The sequence below is a fragment of the Equus caballus genome, chromosome 20, assembly GCF_041296265.1.
Source record: "Equus caballus isolate H_3958 breed thoroughbred chromosome 20, TB-T2T, whole genome shotgun sequence".
Lineage (NCBI taxonomy): Eukaryota > Metazoa > Chordata > Mammalia > Perissodactyla > Equidae > Equus > Equus caballus.
Window position 1 is genome coordinate 12365482 of NC_091703.1, and position 17819 is coordinate 12383300.

General features: G+C 36.5%; 1 protein-coding gene across 1 annotated transcript in view; it reads left to right on the forward strand.

Moving 5' to 3' along the window:
• Nucleotides 1-17819, forward strand: part of SYCP2L (synaptonemal complex protein 2 like) — a 97682-nt gene that overhangs the window by 64340 nt on the left and 15523 nt on the right. The window contains 5 exon segments of the mRNA XM_023624503.2: nucleotides 1326-1476; nucleotides 2087-2140; nucleotides 3907-4035; nucleotides 5070-5143; nucleotides 5377-5446. Coding sequence (XP_023480271.1) covers nucleotides 1326-1476; nucleotides 2087-2140; nucleotides 3907-4035; nucleotides 5070-5143; nucleotides 5377-5446 — 478 coding nt within the window.

A 17819-nucleotide genomic window follows, 5' to 3' on the forward strand; every position in this document is an offset into this window, starting at 1 on the left:
GATTTTCTTAAAAGCCTCGTCTTGATGATTCTTACATGTAGCCAAATTTAAGAACCACTGCTCTAGATTCTTTCATTTCTGTAAATAACTTTCAACACCTTTTTATATAAAATCAAGAAACTGGGAAGGCCTTGATGGCTGGTCTTTTAATTGGGAGCATTAAATGAAGTAAGGCTTGCTCTTTACAAGTCACTGGGCTGAAGAACTCTGAAACAAATGTGGTGGTAGCCCCAACCCGTTACGAGTAAGATGCAAATAGGCCTGGCTCACAAGGTTCCTTTTAACAATGACCTTCTCTACAAAATGTTGAACTGCTAAGCATTTTAAAGTAGGAGTAATTGGGTCTTTAAAAATGAATTCATTTGAAAAATAGGTAGCTCTCCATCACCCACCTTAAACGTTATGAGTTGTACTATCATAAATAAAGGTGACCCTGGTTCTTATCCTGACGTAGCAATGGCCTCGGGAGCTAATTCTGTACTTCACCGTTCTAGGCCCAGGGGGTGTCCTCCAGCCGGTGCATTTCATATCTGAGAACACTATATTAGATACTGTCACCACTTAATCGGTTTGGATTCATAAGACTCCTCCCGCGCCTGAAAGGATGAATTGTTACCGGCCTAATGGTGGCGCCCCTCCGGAGGCATGGTGGCTTAAGGACTGAGTGCCCTGGAAGGGTACAACAGACAGGGCTTGAAGAGAGTATGCTTTTTTATTGAAAGACACTCCATATAAAAATCCAGCGTAAACATTTATTTGTCAAAGCATTTGTAGAAACGAATCCAAAAGCAAAAAGTTTTTAGATGTATAAATATCAAAGTATAGATGAATGATCCACCAGGATGGATTACACTCGCCCTGAATCTCTACCCTTTAAAGTCCAGGCTCAAGTTCAGAATGCTTTAAGGTTTAAATAGAAATGACCCTCTTGTTTTATTTTGATTCCTCTAAGATCTAGACAAGCATGTCTTTGCAAAAATTATTTTTATATATATATTTTTTGTCGTTTGGGTTAGTTTTTTGAAGTTATATTGTCAAGACAATATTCAGGTGCATCAGCTTTTGAACAGTGACCGTAGTATCTTTTCAGTTGCAAGTATTTGATTAGAGAGGATTTTGTCATCCTTTACAACAGCAGTAAAGAAATAATCCATTTTTCCTTTTCCTGCTCCCTCTGTGCTTCTGTGCCTTTTTATTATATAAGACAGCCCAGTCTTCTAGGAGAAGGAGTTACTTTTCTTTTGTCTAACTTTATAATACGTTTAATTGTACATAAATAGCACTAACATGTCTTTAATAGTTGTCGTTCATCACCTGTGTTGTAGAAGCTTGATTACAGGAAACACCTCTTCTCAGAGAGTAATCCAGATTCAAGCACCAGTACCAGTGAGCTGCCTTGGACAAATGACCAGAAAAGAAAATCCCTAAAACCATATTCTGGTAGAAAAAAGACAAGAATCAGAAGTAGGGTAAAAAGTAAGTTTGGTATATGTCTTCTTTCAAGTCACTTTTCAAATAAATCAGCAGGTATTTTTCAGTACATGATGGGAGAGGGTAATAAATATATGATCATGTGATCCTCCTTGGCTACCATTACACTGGAAAGGCAAAATGTACATGTGTGAAACAGTACAACAGAATATGGAATTGACCAAAAATTGTTCATTCTGAGGTGTAGATAAATGGAATAGGAGTTCAGATAAGAGGAATCTGACGTGAGCTGGAATCATTAGAAAAAGCTTGAAGGAAGAGGTGGGTGGGACTGGAGCTGATCCTTGGGAAAAGAATAGGATTTGAAGAGCTGTGGAGAAGGGGAAGCATTCTAGGTTAGGTAAAACTACAAGGACAGGCTGAGGATGCGAAGACAGCGTTCAGGGACAGGGTCTAGAGCAGAGAGTTCATGCTGGGTGGTGAGGAACAAGGTGAATAATTAGAAAGGGATCTTAAGAGCTAGATATTGGAGCAAGCTATAGGAAGTGGGAATTGCTTCTGGCGTGGACGTGTGTAACTGGGAGAGGGGGAAATGAATTTTTGTATTTCTCATACATAAACTTATCCATTGTATGCTTGTTTCCTTTCATTTTAGTCTTGCCACTCTTCCCTCCCAGTAGTGGCAGTGACCGTGAGAAAGACGAAGTGAGTATATTTTATCTGGGCTGCCATGTGCCCTTGTGGCATTAACATGACACAGGTCAATCTGTTTAGGGTTAAACTGCATTCAATTCTCAAAAAAACTTGTTTCAGGAATATGAGAATAACAAACCACTGGGTTACTGACATGAAAACAACTGTCAATAAAACTGCAAGAACTCCCAAACATTTAGTAAAGTAAACCTTGGGTAAAGATTTAAGATCTTTCTTCACTGTTCCCAAATGTCGCTGAAAGACTTATTATGAGCAGCGCTTAAAATCTGGGCTATTCTTATTTCCTGCAAATATCTGTGCTTCTAAATTTCCATTTTAAAGTTGGCTTGTTGGTTTAATCCTCCCTTAGTTTCGGTTTGTTGACTTACTACTTTCAAAGCTTTCAGTCATCTAAACATTTAAATTTTTATTTTGCAAGTGGCTGAAATGCCTTCAGGCTTATATACATGTTGAATAAACTCCCCAAGTTTCCTAATTGCCTTCAGTTGTCCTTGTTTTATAGCAAAGAAGTTAAGAATACGGACACCGGTGTCCTCTAGACCAATTCAAAGCCTGGTTTTGCCTGATATTAGCTGAATTACCTCTTTCGGCAGCTGGCTTTTGTTCTCTGTCAAATGATATATATTTATGTGTGTGTATGTATTAAATATATTTGCACACATACACACTAGCGTGTAGTGCCAAGTATATACGAGTTTTCCAAGGGAGAGGCTGCCGGGATTCTGAGGGCATGAACGGCACCCTGCCTGCCTGTGCAGAAATAGCACGCGGTTGGTGCTCCGGTCATAGCTAGTTATCTGCCCCTGACCTGCCTCCTTCCGTCAGCCTGGGGATTGTTGCCCCCTGTGACTCTAAGGAGCTCTCATGTTCTGTAATGACAGAAATAGTTTACAGATTACACCTGTGGGCTAGAGTAAGTACCTAAATATTTGTTGAAATAACGAATTATCAGTTAGAAATAAGCCAAAAGAACAGTTTTTAGTAAATATAGCTTTCGGTTTAAATAAGCCCAAAGAAACATCAAAGCTTTGAGAATCCATGAATTTAAGCTGTACAACCGACAAGAAGTCTATGCTGATTTTCAGTGAGGACATTCCTGACTTGGTACAAATATTGGTATTCAAAATTCACTTCTCTGTGTTGGAGTATAAGAGAATAATTTAGAGCAGGGGTCAGCAAACTTTTCCTGTAGAGGGCCAGGGAGTAAATGTTTCAGACTCTGGGAGCCGTATGGGTTCTGTGGCGACTATTCAACTCTGCCATTGTAGCACGCAAGCAGCCTTGGACAATACCTAAACGAATGGTTGTGTCATGTTCCAATGAAATTTTATTTACAAGAAGAGGCAGTGAGCTATGGTTTGCTGACTCCTGATCGAGGGCAATGGCTCTCAGATTTTAGTGATCATCAGAATGATCAGGGTGGCTTGTTAACATGCAGGTTTCTGGGTCCTGTCCCAGAGTTTCTGATTGAGTGGATCACAGGTGGGGCTTGAGAATTTGCATTTCCACCAGGCCCCGACGTGTTGTGATGCTCTGGTCTGGGACCACACTTTGACAACTTTGATTGAGAGGTATCAACTGATGTATGACCTAATGTACTTCCAACTCTTAGATCTTATGTTCTTAGCGTTTATTTTCAAATGGAGTAAATCTAATACTTAAATTCTATTAAAGGGTATTGGCGATGTCTTAGAGTTCTTTGATAATTTGTTTTGAGTGGTTGTGAATGTTTAACACTTTTAAAAAGTACTCTATTTTAAGCTAAACTTCTATCACCTTTATAGAAAAATACCTCCAGGCAAAATAATGCCACACCTCCAAAAGTTTCTGGAAAAAAATTTCAGGGTAGTTCTGTCTTTTTAACTCCTGAAGATTCTGCCCAGAAAACAGGTACCTGATTTTCTGTTAAGTTTACATAGAAAAAAATTATGTTTGGGGAAAGATAGTTGGAAATAAACAAAACATTTTTCTTTTAATATCTGTTGAAGAAAGTGTAAAGATATGATTGCCCTTCCCTTTAATGTCCTCATTGGCAAAAGATACAGGATATTGTATCTTAATTGTGCTTTAACATTTGAGACCAGCTTGTGCATAAGAATCGCTGGTATTTTTCCTCTTTTAAAGAAGCAATAAAACTCAAATGGTGACTTATAGCAGGGGTTGATAAATATTTTCTATAAAGAACCAGATAAAAGCATTTTTTGCCTTTTGGTCCATATGGCTTCTGTTGCAAATATTCACCTCGGCAGTCACAGCTCAAAATCAGCCACTGACAAGATGTAAACCTACAGGCGTGGCTGTGTTTCCATAAAACTTTATTTATAAAACCAGGTGGCTGACCTGATTTGGCCTGATGGGTCAGAATTTACCAACCATTCACCTATAAGGTTTATCTTAACCCCCACTGTATTTTATTCAAACTATTTGCATCCTTTAAATTTACGAGAGTAGGGAGTTTGTTTTGTTCTTCACTGTTACTCTGCAGCTTAGCACATCTCCAGGCATACAATGGCGCTTAGTAAGCATGCGACTGACAACCTGTTAGCTTGGCTGCCGCAGGCAGAAAAGAAGAGAAAGGAAAATATAGCATTAGAGAGTAAGAGGAAACAAAGGAGTGGGTCCGAGAGAGAGAAAGAGAAGGATCGCAAGGCGAGGTGGTAGAATCCTCACCCATGTATTTGGGGCCAGATGGGCAGCTACTAAAGATGCTGATCTAGTTGAGGTAGCTGGTTATTCCTTTTATTTACAGATCTACAAACCTAATGCCCATAAATCCCCTGAAAGATACAAAATTTTTTTAATTTAGAACTGTCCCATTTTTTCTGATGGTGAGATTTAATATAGAGAGTAATAGTGCAATGTTATTGCCTAAAGTTGCTCCTTAGTGTGTTTATTCCTTTGAAACTGTTCTCTCTAACACTCAGAACTTCAAAGTCCCCACCCACTGAGCAATCTCTCTTCCTTGGAGCACTCAGGAGTTGAAGAAAATGTATCTAAGGTACTATTTAATTGTTGGTTATTCATCTGGTTTTCAAAAATTAATAGCATACTTGCAAAATGTCCTGGGTTATTTCTTCTTAAGGGATAATGTAGCAGCACTAGTTTCTTTTTTCTGCTTTATCTCCCCAAACCCGCCCTGTACATAGTTGTATATTTTAGTTGCAGGTCCTTCTAGCTGTGGGTAGTTTCTTATTTCTTATGTATTTGCGGTGTGTTTATTTTGTTTTTAAGACTGTGAACCAAGAGTCATTGATGAAAAGTACTAGCTTCAAACATAAACTGCAAAACTTGGAAGACAGAGGTAAGACAACACTAAACTCTTTTGCGGAATAAAGCAAAATTGATCTGATTTTGGTAGACGGGGCTGTTATTCAAATTGCAGCAAATAAAACAGCTTTACAAAGTGATTGTGGCCAGGCTCTGGAGAGAGCAGTGTGGTCTGCTTACCAGCTCCAAATGTGCGTGAAGGTCAAGGGGAGAAGCAGAGGCCTTCACTCAGGAACAATGGTGTCTCGTGGTGAGAAGCATTCAGCCTGGGACCAACATCCCATCAACCAGCACACCTCCTCTTGGGCTCACAGGAGGGCTCAGTGGGGGTACCATCCCCACGTAGGCAGGTCACTTGCGTTGTATTAGCAATGTTCCAAAAAGTTGTGTGGCTAAGTTATTACAACTTCTGAATTCATTTTCTCATGTATCAGTGGTATAAAGGTTTCCAGGCCAGTTCACAGTGTTGTGAATTAGTGTGGCACCTGACCACTCTTTGGGATGTTTCTGAACTGCTTATTTTTTCTCTATGTTTTAAATTAAGTATCAGGAAGATTCAAATAGTTATAAATTATGTGCAGGATACTTGGTATATCAACATAACAAACATTTGCAAACCACCAACCATTACTGTTTTGAAACCTGGTCTGTTCCCGGCCAAACCCATCTCAGCACCCTGCATCCCGCTTCACAGCGAACTGTTGATCTTGATTTTGTGTTCGATTCTACTGCTTTTAATTTTTCACTTTTACTTTGTGAAAAATATTATACATTCTGAAGAGAATTTAAAACATGTACAGTTCAAAGAATGATTATAAGGTGAACACATATGTAACCACAACTCAGAGAGAGAACTAGAAAGTTTCATTGGCTTAGAATCCTTCCACATGAATCAGACCTTGTTAGTTCCCTCCATCTCTCACAGAGGTAATGACTAGCCTGGCTTTTGTGAAAATCCTGTTGCTTTTTATAATTTTACTTTCTTTGTATGCATCCCTCAATAATATGTAGTTTAGTTTGATTTGATTTGAAATTTAAACAAATGGCATCCTGTTGTATATATCTTGTGTGGCCTGCTTCTTTTGCTCAGAATCATTTCTAAGATCTATTTATGCTGATGCATGCCGGTCATGTATATTCATTTTCATCACAATATAGCATTCGGTTATATGAATATACCATAATTTGTCCATTGTAGTGCCGTGGGATATTTGGATTATTTGCAGTTTTGGTTGTTATAAATAATACCACTGTGAAGAATGAGGTACATTTCTCCTGGGGCATATGTGAAAAATATTCTCTAGGTATATTTTTAGGAGTAGAATTGCTGGGCCATAGAATATATATATCTTTAATAGTTTCAGATGTGCCAAACTATTTTTTCCAATATGCTTGTATCAATTTACTTTCCTACCTGATGTGTATGAGTGTTTTGTTGCTCCACATCCTCACCAATGCTCAGTATTTTACAATTTTGACATGTGTGAGTGGGTGGACGTATATATTGGTTTTAATGTGAATATCACTGATTAAGGTTAAGCATCATTTTATGTTTATTAGCCAGAATTTCCTCTTTTGTGTAGTGTTTAAAATGTCTTTCCTATTTGTCTATAGAATTGTCTTTTTATATCAGTATTTAGGAGTTTGTCATCTGTTCTGGACTTGGTTATATGTCTGGTAAATATCTTCTTCCTCTTTGTGGTTTGTACTTCTCTCTGTGTATGATGCTCTCTCTGCATGTCTTTCTGACCACTTTTTTGATGAATAAAAGTTTTTAATTTTAATGAATTCTAATTTATCAATCTTTTCTCTATGGTTATTACTTTTTAATAATAAGAAATTCTTCCCTACCAAAAAGTCAAAGATATTCTCATATATTATTTCCTATATTATTATTCATTTAATGCTATATACATTTCTCTCTAAGCATTTCTGTAGGTGAATCCCACACATTGTAATATATCATATTTGTTATTATTTTAAAATATTTTTTATTTTGATTTCTTCTTTGACCAAAGGTTACTTAGAAATGTATTTCTTAATTCTCAATGGTATGGGATTTTTCTAGCTGTCTTTTTGTTATTTTCTAGTTTGATTCCATTGTGGCTAGAGAACTTGGTCTGTATCTTTACATCCTTTGAAGTTTTGAGATGTACTTTATGGCCCAGTACATGTCAAATTTCTTGAAGGTTGATTTGTGGTTAAAAGAGTATGCTCCACAATTATTGGGTGCAGTGTCTATATATATGCCTATCCGTTATATCACTTTTCTTAACTATGGTCTTCAAATATTTTATATTCTTACTACTTTTTTTCAGTCTACTTACTCTATCAATTGTTGAGCATAGTGTGTGAAAACCTTTCGTTATGATCATGGACTTGCCAGTCACAGGCAAGTTCTGTTCAGTTTTTCTTTATATAAAATAAAAGTGTCCTCAGGTGCTTCTAAATGTAACATAGTTATCCTTATGGTATATTGAAACTTTCATCGTTATGAAGTGACCCCTGTATCTCCAGTAATGTTTTTATCTTGAAGTCTGTTATTTCTTTTGTTTAGAATTTGCATGGTATAATTTTCTCCATCCTTTTATGTTTAACATATATATTTTAATTTTATACATATCACTTGTAAACAGCCTATATTTGGACTCCCCCACACCTTGTATCATAGGATTTGTCTTTTGAGTGGAACATTTAGTCCATTTACATTTAATGTAATTATTCCTATATTTGGAATATGTCTACCAGTTTATTTTGTACTTTGTGTGTGACCCAACCATTTTTTCTTTCTCTTATTTTTAAAGTTTTGCATAAGCACTTTTTTCTCATTCCATTTCCCCCCAGTCATTTGTAGTTATGTACTCTATTTCTTTTCACTTACTGGTTAACCTAGAAATAATAACATGCATGGCTTTTCAAAGTCTAACTTTAATCAATAACATTATTTTCCTGCCAGATTATACAGGACCTTAAGACTCCTGAATTCCGTTAGCCTACCCCAACCACATTATGTGGTGGTGTTCTTTATTTTATTTTAAAAGTTAAAATATTATTTATGTAGTCATTTTCACTTTTACATCCCCAAATTTTTACCACTTTGCTTACATTCTTCTTGTGTCTCACACTGTCTATGTGAGACCTCTTTCTTCCTGCCTAAAGCACATCTTTGGTGAGGGCCTGCTGGTGGGAATATCCTCAATTTTTGCTTGTATGAAAATGCCTGTTTCACCCTTATTCTTGAATGAATTATCGCTGGATGTAGAATATAGATGGGCAGAATTTATCAGTACATCAAGGAAATTGTTCCACTGCCTTCTGTTTTCTATTCTTGCTGATGAAAATTCTGCTGTCAATCTAACAGTCACTTTTTGTAGATAATTTGGCCCTTTTTCCCTCCCTCTGAATACTTATAGGATGATTTCTATTTATCTTTGGTAATTTTCCACTGATTAAAATTTATTTCAGTGTGGTCGTCTTTTCATTTTGTTCTTCTTGGCATTTGTTAGGGCATCTTGAATATGTGACATAATGTCTTTCCTCAGTTCTAGAAAAGCCTCAGCCATTATCTCCCCAAATATTGCTTCTGGCTCATTCTTCTTGAACTCTAATTAGATATGTAATATCCTGTCACATTCTATTTTCTGTGCCTCTTAACTACTCTCACATTTTTCCACTTCTTTCTCTATTTGCCTGCTGGATAATTTAATTTGCCTCTTCACCTATATCTGATCTGCTATTGAGTCTATCATTGAATGTTTATTATTATATTTTTTATTTCTAGAAATTGTTTGGTGTTTACAGATCTGCTAGGTCGTTTTACACAGTGCCCTCTTCCCTGAAGCTATGTTTAAGCTTGATTTTATTTCTTTGAAAAGAGTAGGTGTTTTTAACGTGTGTCTGAGGATTCCAGTAGCTAAAATTTTTGTGAATACCTTTCTGCTGTCTGATTCTTCTGCCACTTGCTCATGGTGCATTGTTTCCTTATGTGCTTAATGATTATTTATCTATTTATTTGCAGCTTCTCATTTCCTTAGAAATTATTTATGATACTTCTCTGAAGCCTAAAATGAAGTGATTTGCTTCTTTACCCTTTTGTTGTTCTTTGTTAGTTTAATGCTCTTTTGCCAGAATTCTACTTCATCTATATTTGCAACTCTTGCTTTCTTTTTGTTTGCATTTGCCAGACAAACTTGTCCATGATTTTATTTTCAACCTGTATAATTTTGTTTCAGGCATTTTTTTTGTATATAGTATAGTATTGTGTTTTGCTGTATGATCTAATATAAAGATTTTTCTTTGAATAGGTGAGTTAAATCCATTTTTCTTGATATGTCATTATTGTGTGTGATGTTGCCTTTTAAAGGTTTTAAAAATTATTTCACCATATGGTTTGTTTTCTTTTCAAAAATATTTGGTTGGAATTTTTAACTTAGCTTGATTGGGTATAAATTCTTGACTTACTCATTTTTTAAGGACTTTGTGATGTTCCACTGCCTTCTAGGGTTGACCATTTTTCCTTCTAAGTGAATTGAACTTCTTGTTGGAGTGTTCAAAGGATTCCTTGCTTCCTCTCTTTTGTTCATATTCCCCAGTGTCATATCTCTCCATGTAGTAGGTAAAGATCGTAATATGTTTGTTTATTTATTTTGATATACCTGGGGAGACTTTTTCCCTCTGCTTCCATGGATTTTCCCCTCACGTTTATTGAGGTGTAATTGATGTATAAGATTGTATAAAATTAAGATGTACAACTTGTTGATTTGATACACTTATATATTACAGAATGGTTACCACCATAGCTTTAGCTAACACCTTCATTACATCACTTAAGTACCATTTCTTTTTTTGGCGAGAACATTTAAGATCTACTCTCTTAACAGCTTTCAAGTATATACTACAATGTTGTTAGCTATAATTACTATGCTGTACATTATATCTCCAGAGCTTATTAATCTTATGACTGGAAGTTTGCACATTTGACCAACATCTCCCCATTTCCCTTACTCTGTAATGTATTTAATATTCAGCTTTTGTTTACATGTGTTCTTGTAAAATATTAAAAAAAAGTAAATGTGTGTAGTTTTCACTTATGTAAATGGTATTATATCTCGTTTCTTATTTCACTCAGCAGTTTTCATACTGGCTTCACCCATTTACATTCCTACCAACTGTGGGCAAGTGTTCCCTTTTCTTCACCTCCTCACCAACACTTGTTACCGTTTCTTGACAATAGCCATTCTAATAGGGGTGCAGTAATCTCTCATTGTGGTTTTGATTTGCATTTCCCTGGTGATTAGTGATGTTGAGCATCTTTTCCCATGAAATGACCTGTTAGCCATTTGAGTGTCCTCTTTGGAAAAATGTCTATTTAGTTCTTCTGCCCACTTTTTCATTGGATTTGTTGTTGTTGGTTGAGTTGTTTGAGTTCTTTATACATTTTGGGTATTAACCCCTTATCTGATAGATGGTTTGCAAAATTTTTCTTCCGTTCTATAGCTTGCCTTTTCATTTTGTTAGTTGTTTCTTATGCTGTGCAGAAGCTTTTAAGTTTGATGTAGTCCCACTTGCTGATTTCTGCTTTTGTTATTTATGCTTTTTGCATCTTACCCAAAAAATGATTGCCAAGACCAATGTTAAGGAGCTTCTTTCCTACATTTTCTTGTAGAAGTTTATAGTGTCAATGTTATGTTTTAAGTCTTTGATCCATTTTAAGTTAATTTTTGTCTATGGAGTAAGATAAGGTTCTAATTTCATTGTTCTGCATGTGTTTATCCGGTTTTCCCAGCACCATTTGTTGAAGAGACCATCCTTCCCACATTAGGTATTGTTTGCTCCCTTGTTGAATATAAGTTGACCATATATGCAGGACTTAATTTGGGGCTCTCTCTTCTGTTCACTTGGTCCATGTGTCTATTTTTGTGCCAGAACCATACTACTTTTATTACAATTAACTTCGTAGTGTAGTTTGTTTAGCTTGGTTCTAACAGTTCTCCAGGCTGGCAATTAGAAGCCTTTCTTTTGTTTTTCAGAAGGTGGCACTGTAGCGCAAGAGTTGGTTTCTCTTACTGGTGCTAACTCTCACCTCTACACTTGGGAGCACACATGTGAAAAAAGCTGGTGACAGAGTAGGGGGAGGTGTGGGCTTAGCACTTGGGGCTTTTGGGGGTGCCTGCAGCCCAGTAGGGGGATCCTCCAGTGCGGGAGTCCCAGAGGTCCATGGGTGGACCTCCTCTAAAATCTCAGAGTAGACAGCAGAAAACATGTTCCTTCAATGATCTTTGCCTTCTTTCTTTTCCTCTCCCTCCTCCCAGTCAAGGAGGTCCCTCTTCAGAAATCCACGTGTTGTGTACAGAATTGTGTCTTTCCAGATGCACGGCTAGGCAGTTATCACTCACCACATTCACTTTCCACCTCCCTTTTCTGCCACTCTGAGCAGTGGCAGTGGCAGTGGCAGCTCTGGTGAGTGGGGCCACCTCAGCTCATTCCTCCCTTTCCTCTGCCTCCAAACTCATCTCTATCTCATTCCAATGGCTAGCCAAGTTCTCTTGTCAGGCAGGCTAGGCCTCCAAGAATTATCTCCCTTGAGTGTCCACCCAGGTTTGAACTCCCCACATTACCTTTGTCAGCAATGGCAGCAAGTGGGGCAAACTCATGACTTCCATGGATCCACAGCTTCCTCTGAGATCCTCTCCAACCATTTTTGCATGCACGGGTGCGTGGATCTCTGGGTGTCCTGGTGTACTGTGCAGAGGAACTTTTGTTTGGTTATGGATGTCAAGTTAGTTGTAAATCAAAGGGGAGAGAAAAACGAAATGACTCATGCTGCCATGATGCTGACATGACCAGTATTTTACTGTTTTTGATATTATAAACAGGGCTGTTTTGCTTCTTTCTCAGACAGTTTGTTAGTGTATTGAAACGTGGCTGATTTTTGTATGTTGATTTTGTATCCTTTAACTTTACTGAGTTTATTTATTCTGAGAGTTTTTTGGTAGAGTTTTTAGGATTTTCTATATATAAGATCATATCTTCTGCAAACAGAGATAATTTTATGTATTCCTTTCCTATTTGGATTCCTTTTATTTATTTTTCTTGCCTAATTGCTCTGGCTGGGACTCTCGGTACTATGTTGAATAGGACCAGTGAGAGTGGGCACTTTGGTCTTGTTTCTGATCTTAGGGGAAGAGCTTTCAACCTTTCACCCTTGAGTATGAAGTTAGCTATGAGGTTGTCGTTTATGGTATTTATTATATGTTCCCTCTATACCCAATATGTCAAGAGTTTTTATCATGAAAGGGATGTTGTGTTTTGTCAAATGCTTTTTCTATTGAGATGATTATATGATTTTTATCTTTTGATCTGTTATTGTGGTATATAACATTGATCTGCATATGTTGACCAATTCTTGCTTCCTGAGTATAAATCCCACTTGATCATGGTGTATGATCCTTTAAATGTGCTGTTGGATTCTGTTTGCTTGTATTTTGTTTAGAATTTTTGTGTCTGTATTCATCAGGGATATTGGCCTGTAGCTTTTTTTTTTCCTGTATTTTCCTTGTCTGGCTTTGGTATCAGGGTGATACTGGACTTGTAAAATGAGTTTGAGAGTGCTTCCTCCTATTCAATTTTTTGATAGAGCTTGACAAGATTGGCGTTAATTCTTTAAATCTTTGGTAGAACTCACCAGTGAAACCATCTGGGCCTGGGCTTTTCTGTGTTGGGAGGCTTTTGGTTACTAATTGAATCTCCTTACTTGTTCTTTATTTGTTCAGATATTTTATTTCTTCATGATTCAGTCTTGGTAGGTTCTATGTTTCTAGGAATTTATGCACTTTTTCTAGTTTTTCGAATTTGTTAGTGTATAACTGTTTCTTATGATCCTTTGTATTTCTGTGGTATCAGTTTTAATGTCTCCTCTCTCATTTCTGATTGCGTTTGAGTCGTCTTTTTTTGTTGTTGTTTAGTTAGTTAAGCTGAAGTTTTGTCAATTCTATTATTTTCTGGTTTCCAATTCATTTGTTTCCACTCTGATCTCTCCTTCCTTCTGCTAAGTTTGGGCTTAGTTTGGTCTTTTTTCTTTAAGGTGCATAGTTAGGTTGTTTCCTTGAAATCTTTCTTTTTTCTCAATGTAGGCATTTATCACTATAAACTTCCCTCTTAGAACTGCTTTTGCTCAATCCCATAAATTTTGGTATGTTTTCATTTTCATTTGTTTCAAGATTTTTTTAAATTTTCCTTTCGATTTCTTTGACCTATTGTTTGTTCAGGAGTGTGCTAATTTCCACACATTTGTTTTCCTCCTGTTATTGATTTCTAGTTTCATACTGTAGTATTAGGAAAAAGATACGTGGTATAATTTCATGCTTCTTAAATTTGCCAAGATTTGTTTTGTAACCTACCATATGATCTATTCTGGAGAATGTTCTGTGTGTACTTTAGAAGAATATGTATTCTGCTGCTGTAGGATGGAATGTTCTGTATATGTCTGTTTTGTCCTTTTGCTATAAAGTATAGTTTAAGTCCAATGTTTCCTTATTGATTTTCTGCCTGAACGATCTATTCATTGTTGGAAGTGGGGTATTGAAGTACACTACTATTACTGTATTTCTGTCTATTTCTTCCTTCAAGTCCGTTAACGTTTGTTTAATATATTTAGGTGGTCTGATGTTGGGTGCATATATATTTACAATTGCTATATTCTCTGGATGAATTGACTTTCTTATCATTATATAACGACCTTCTTTGTCTTTTAAACAGTTTTTGACTCAAAGTCTATTTTGTGTGATATAAGTATAGCTACCTCTACTCTCTTTTGCTTGCCATTTGCATGAAATATCTTTTTCTATGTCTTCCCTTTGAACCTATTTGTGTCCTAAAGTTGAAGTGAGTCTCTTATAGGCAGCATATAGTTAGGTCTTTTATTTTTTAAATCCCTTCAGCCACTCGATGCCTTTTGATTGGAGAATTTAATCCATTTGCATTCAAAGTAATTATTGATAGATAAAGACTTACTAATGCCATCTTATTAATTGTTTTCTGGCTATTTTATAGTTCCTTTGTTCATTTCTTCTTCTCTTGCTGTCTTCTTTTGTAGACTGATGATTTTCCATAGTGGTATGTTTGATTCCGTCTTCTTTATCTTTTATGTATCTACTGTAGATTTTTGCTTAGTGGTTACTATAAGGCTTACATAAAGCATTAGAGATATAATAGTCTATTTTAAGCGGAAACAGCTTAAGTTCTACTGCATGCAAAGCCTTTACCCTTTGCCTCTCCCTCCCTCCACATTTTATGTTTTTGATGTCACAATTTACCTCTTTTTACATTATGTATCCATTAACAAATTATTATGGCTATAATATTTTAAAATATTTTCCTCCTTTAATCTTTATATTAGAGTTAAGTGATTAACACGTCTCTATATTATAGTGTTAGAGTATTCCGAATTTGGTGTACTTACCTTTACCAGTATGTTTTATATTTTCTTATGTTTTCATGTTACCGATTAGCCTTCATTCATCTCAAGGAACTCCTTTCAGCTTTTCTTGTTAGGCAGACATCGTGGTGATGAACTCCCTCAGCTTTTGTCTGGGAAAATCTTTATCTGTCCTTCATTTCTGAAGGACAGCTTTGCCAGGTAAATGATTCTTAGTTGGCAGTTTTTTCTCTTTCAGCACTGTCTGCATATCATCTCACTCTTTCCTGGCCTGCAAGGTTTCTGCTGAGAAACCTGCTGGTAGCCTTATGAGGGTTTCCTTGTATGTGAGCATTTTTTTTCCTCTTGCTGCTTTTAAGATTCCCTCTTTGTCTTTGATTTTAGACAGTTTTCTTATAATGTGTCTTGGAGAAGACCTTTTTGGGTGAAACTTTTTGAGGACTTATGGTCTGCATAAACTAGGATGTCAAATCTCTCCAGATTTGGGAAATTCTCAGTCATTATTTCTTTAAGCAAGATTTCTGCTCCTTTCTCTTTTTTCTCCTTCTGGGATTCCAAGTATGCATAGGTTGTTTCCGTTAGTGGTATCCTATGATTCACATAGGCTGTCTTTACTCTTTTTCATTCTTTTTTCCTTTGTAAATGATCGGTCTTTGACATCATAGATTCTTTCTTCTGCTTGATTAAGTCTGTCGTTGATACTCTCTATTGCATTTTTCATTTCATTCATTGTGTTCTTTGGCTCAAGAATTTCTGTTTAGTTCTCTCTTAATTTCTATCTCTCTTTTAAACTTCTCATTTTGTTCACATATTATTTTCCTGAATAATTTTTTTTAAAAAGCATTCAATAAATATTTGCTAGGGACCAGAATAAGGAACTTAGAAAATCCTAGCATTTAATGATGAACCTCAGCATAATTCCATATTTGAATAATCGTTTATACAAATAAATATTTATTATCAATTGACATGCACATTTTAAAATGCATTAATCCTTACAAAAGATATTTTAGTAGTTCTCATCAGACTGAGAAACTTACCAGTGAAGAGTGTCTTTAATTTTTCATATTCTCAGCATAGTAAACATTGGCAGAATAAACAAAAGAATTGGCATTGGGAAAGTGCCATAAACATTATGGGGATTTTTTGGTGAAGTCTTGCCCATTGAAGGCTGTTGGCCTTTGTCATTCTAGGCCACCGGGTGTCACTTCAGAGTAAGATTTCAGAAGTCCCTTAACTTAGAGGAACTTAGCTATTAACCATAGATTTGGTTCTGTGTAGCATTAAAAATCATTTTATCAGAAGTATGAATAAATAAATGCAATATGGATACCAAACTATGTTCACTAAAACCTGTGCCCAAAAGGCTACCCAGAATAAGTTCAGAAGCTCCTTGGATTGCAAAAGTCTTTAATTTTCATGGAAATCAGGAAAGCTGTATTCAGAAGCAAGAGCAGCCTCCCCCCCACCAGCTACCAACAAACAAATGGAGTAGCATGGTATGAGATTGCTTTAGTTTCACCCACAGTGTATTTACAGTTTGTGTTCATTTTTGAGGTGTTTTGTGTAGGTAGTTTTAATCCCTTTATGAGAATATTGAAAAGTGCTGGTTAAAATGGGCTACAGTTACCATGGAAACAAAACTGCGCCAACTGCCTCACTGAGGAATTGCAGCCTTTATGAGGCACCAGTTCCTCTAGAGTAGCCTGTGCTCTCTGGAGAGCCATTCCTTTGTTACAGGTAAAGGACTTTACAAGATTGTCCCCTCAAAAAGGGTTCTGTTTGCCAAATTATTTCCATGTCCCTGAAGTGGTCCATCTGCACAGTCCCTTGTTAGTAGATTCACAAATTCCAAGCGACTCATTCAAGGGTAACCACGTTATTTACAGTGTTCCTGGATTCCTGTCTCCCCTGAGTGTAATTATTGTCTGTGTCAGCAGATGCTCATTTAACATAGGTGGTGCGTGGACATGATAAATTCAAATTCAAGGCCATGTTTTGAGCTGTTGCTAAAATATGTTGTCACAAAACAAAACAAATCGAGAAGGGGCAGAACAAGCAGGAAGGAAAGAAATGTAATAGTTGTTCTTCAATGCCCAGGTGGGGCTAGCCGAAATCCTTTCTAAGTGGCTTCTTTGCACCCAGACTGAGTATAGACACCATGTGAGATTTAAGCATGAGTGCTGGCTGTTTTGATGCTGGAAGAGAAGGATGTAGCTGTACCTGGACTCTTTCCTTGATTTTTAAAAATCTTTTACTCTTGAAACAATGCAATCCCCTAGAAAATAGCTATCCGAAATTTCCAACAAGTGCACACACCTAAATCTGAGAGCAATGAGAAGAAAGACGTAGTGGCTCCTGCAAGGTAACTCTCCAAGTTGAGAGTATTTCTTATGCTTTTCTTATTTTCATTACGGAGAGGCTGGATATTTGCTCTTTCTTTTCCAAGTTCTGCAGAGTGGGAATGTGATCCCTCTAGTGAAGCTTTCAGTTTATGAAAATTCTGTTCTAGCAAACTAGCTAGGGTGTCCCGTGAAGATCGCCATTCATGCGTGACCATTTGATCTATATAGCTGGTAGTATTAATTCAGTCCTTCCTGCTTTGGAATCATCCTTTTCTCTCAGTTAGGTATTTATTAGCTCTCTTGTTTTACCTTTCTTGTTTTGCTGTTTCCTTTTTTCCCCCTTTAATAGAAAATAATCTAAGTTGACATTTAAGCCTAGGTTATTTATTTTTCTTAAAAATGTATCCTCTATTTTACCACAGAGCATGAGCTATTTTAACACTAACTATTCTGTATTTTGCATAATTCTAACAGCAAAATTCTCTTTCTTTTCCTTTTGTCACTTGAAGTTTATGATTGGTGTTTCTTACTATGGCGCTATTTCTAAAAATTATTGTATTTACCATTCCTCCCAAAAGGTAATTTAAGCAGATCTTAAAATGTTAAGTTGATTATTTCTATTTGTC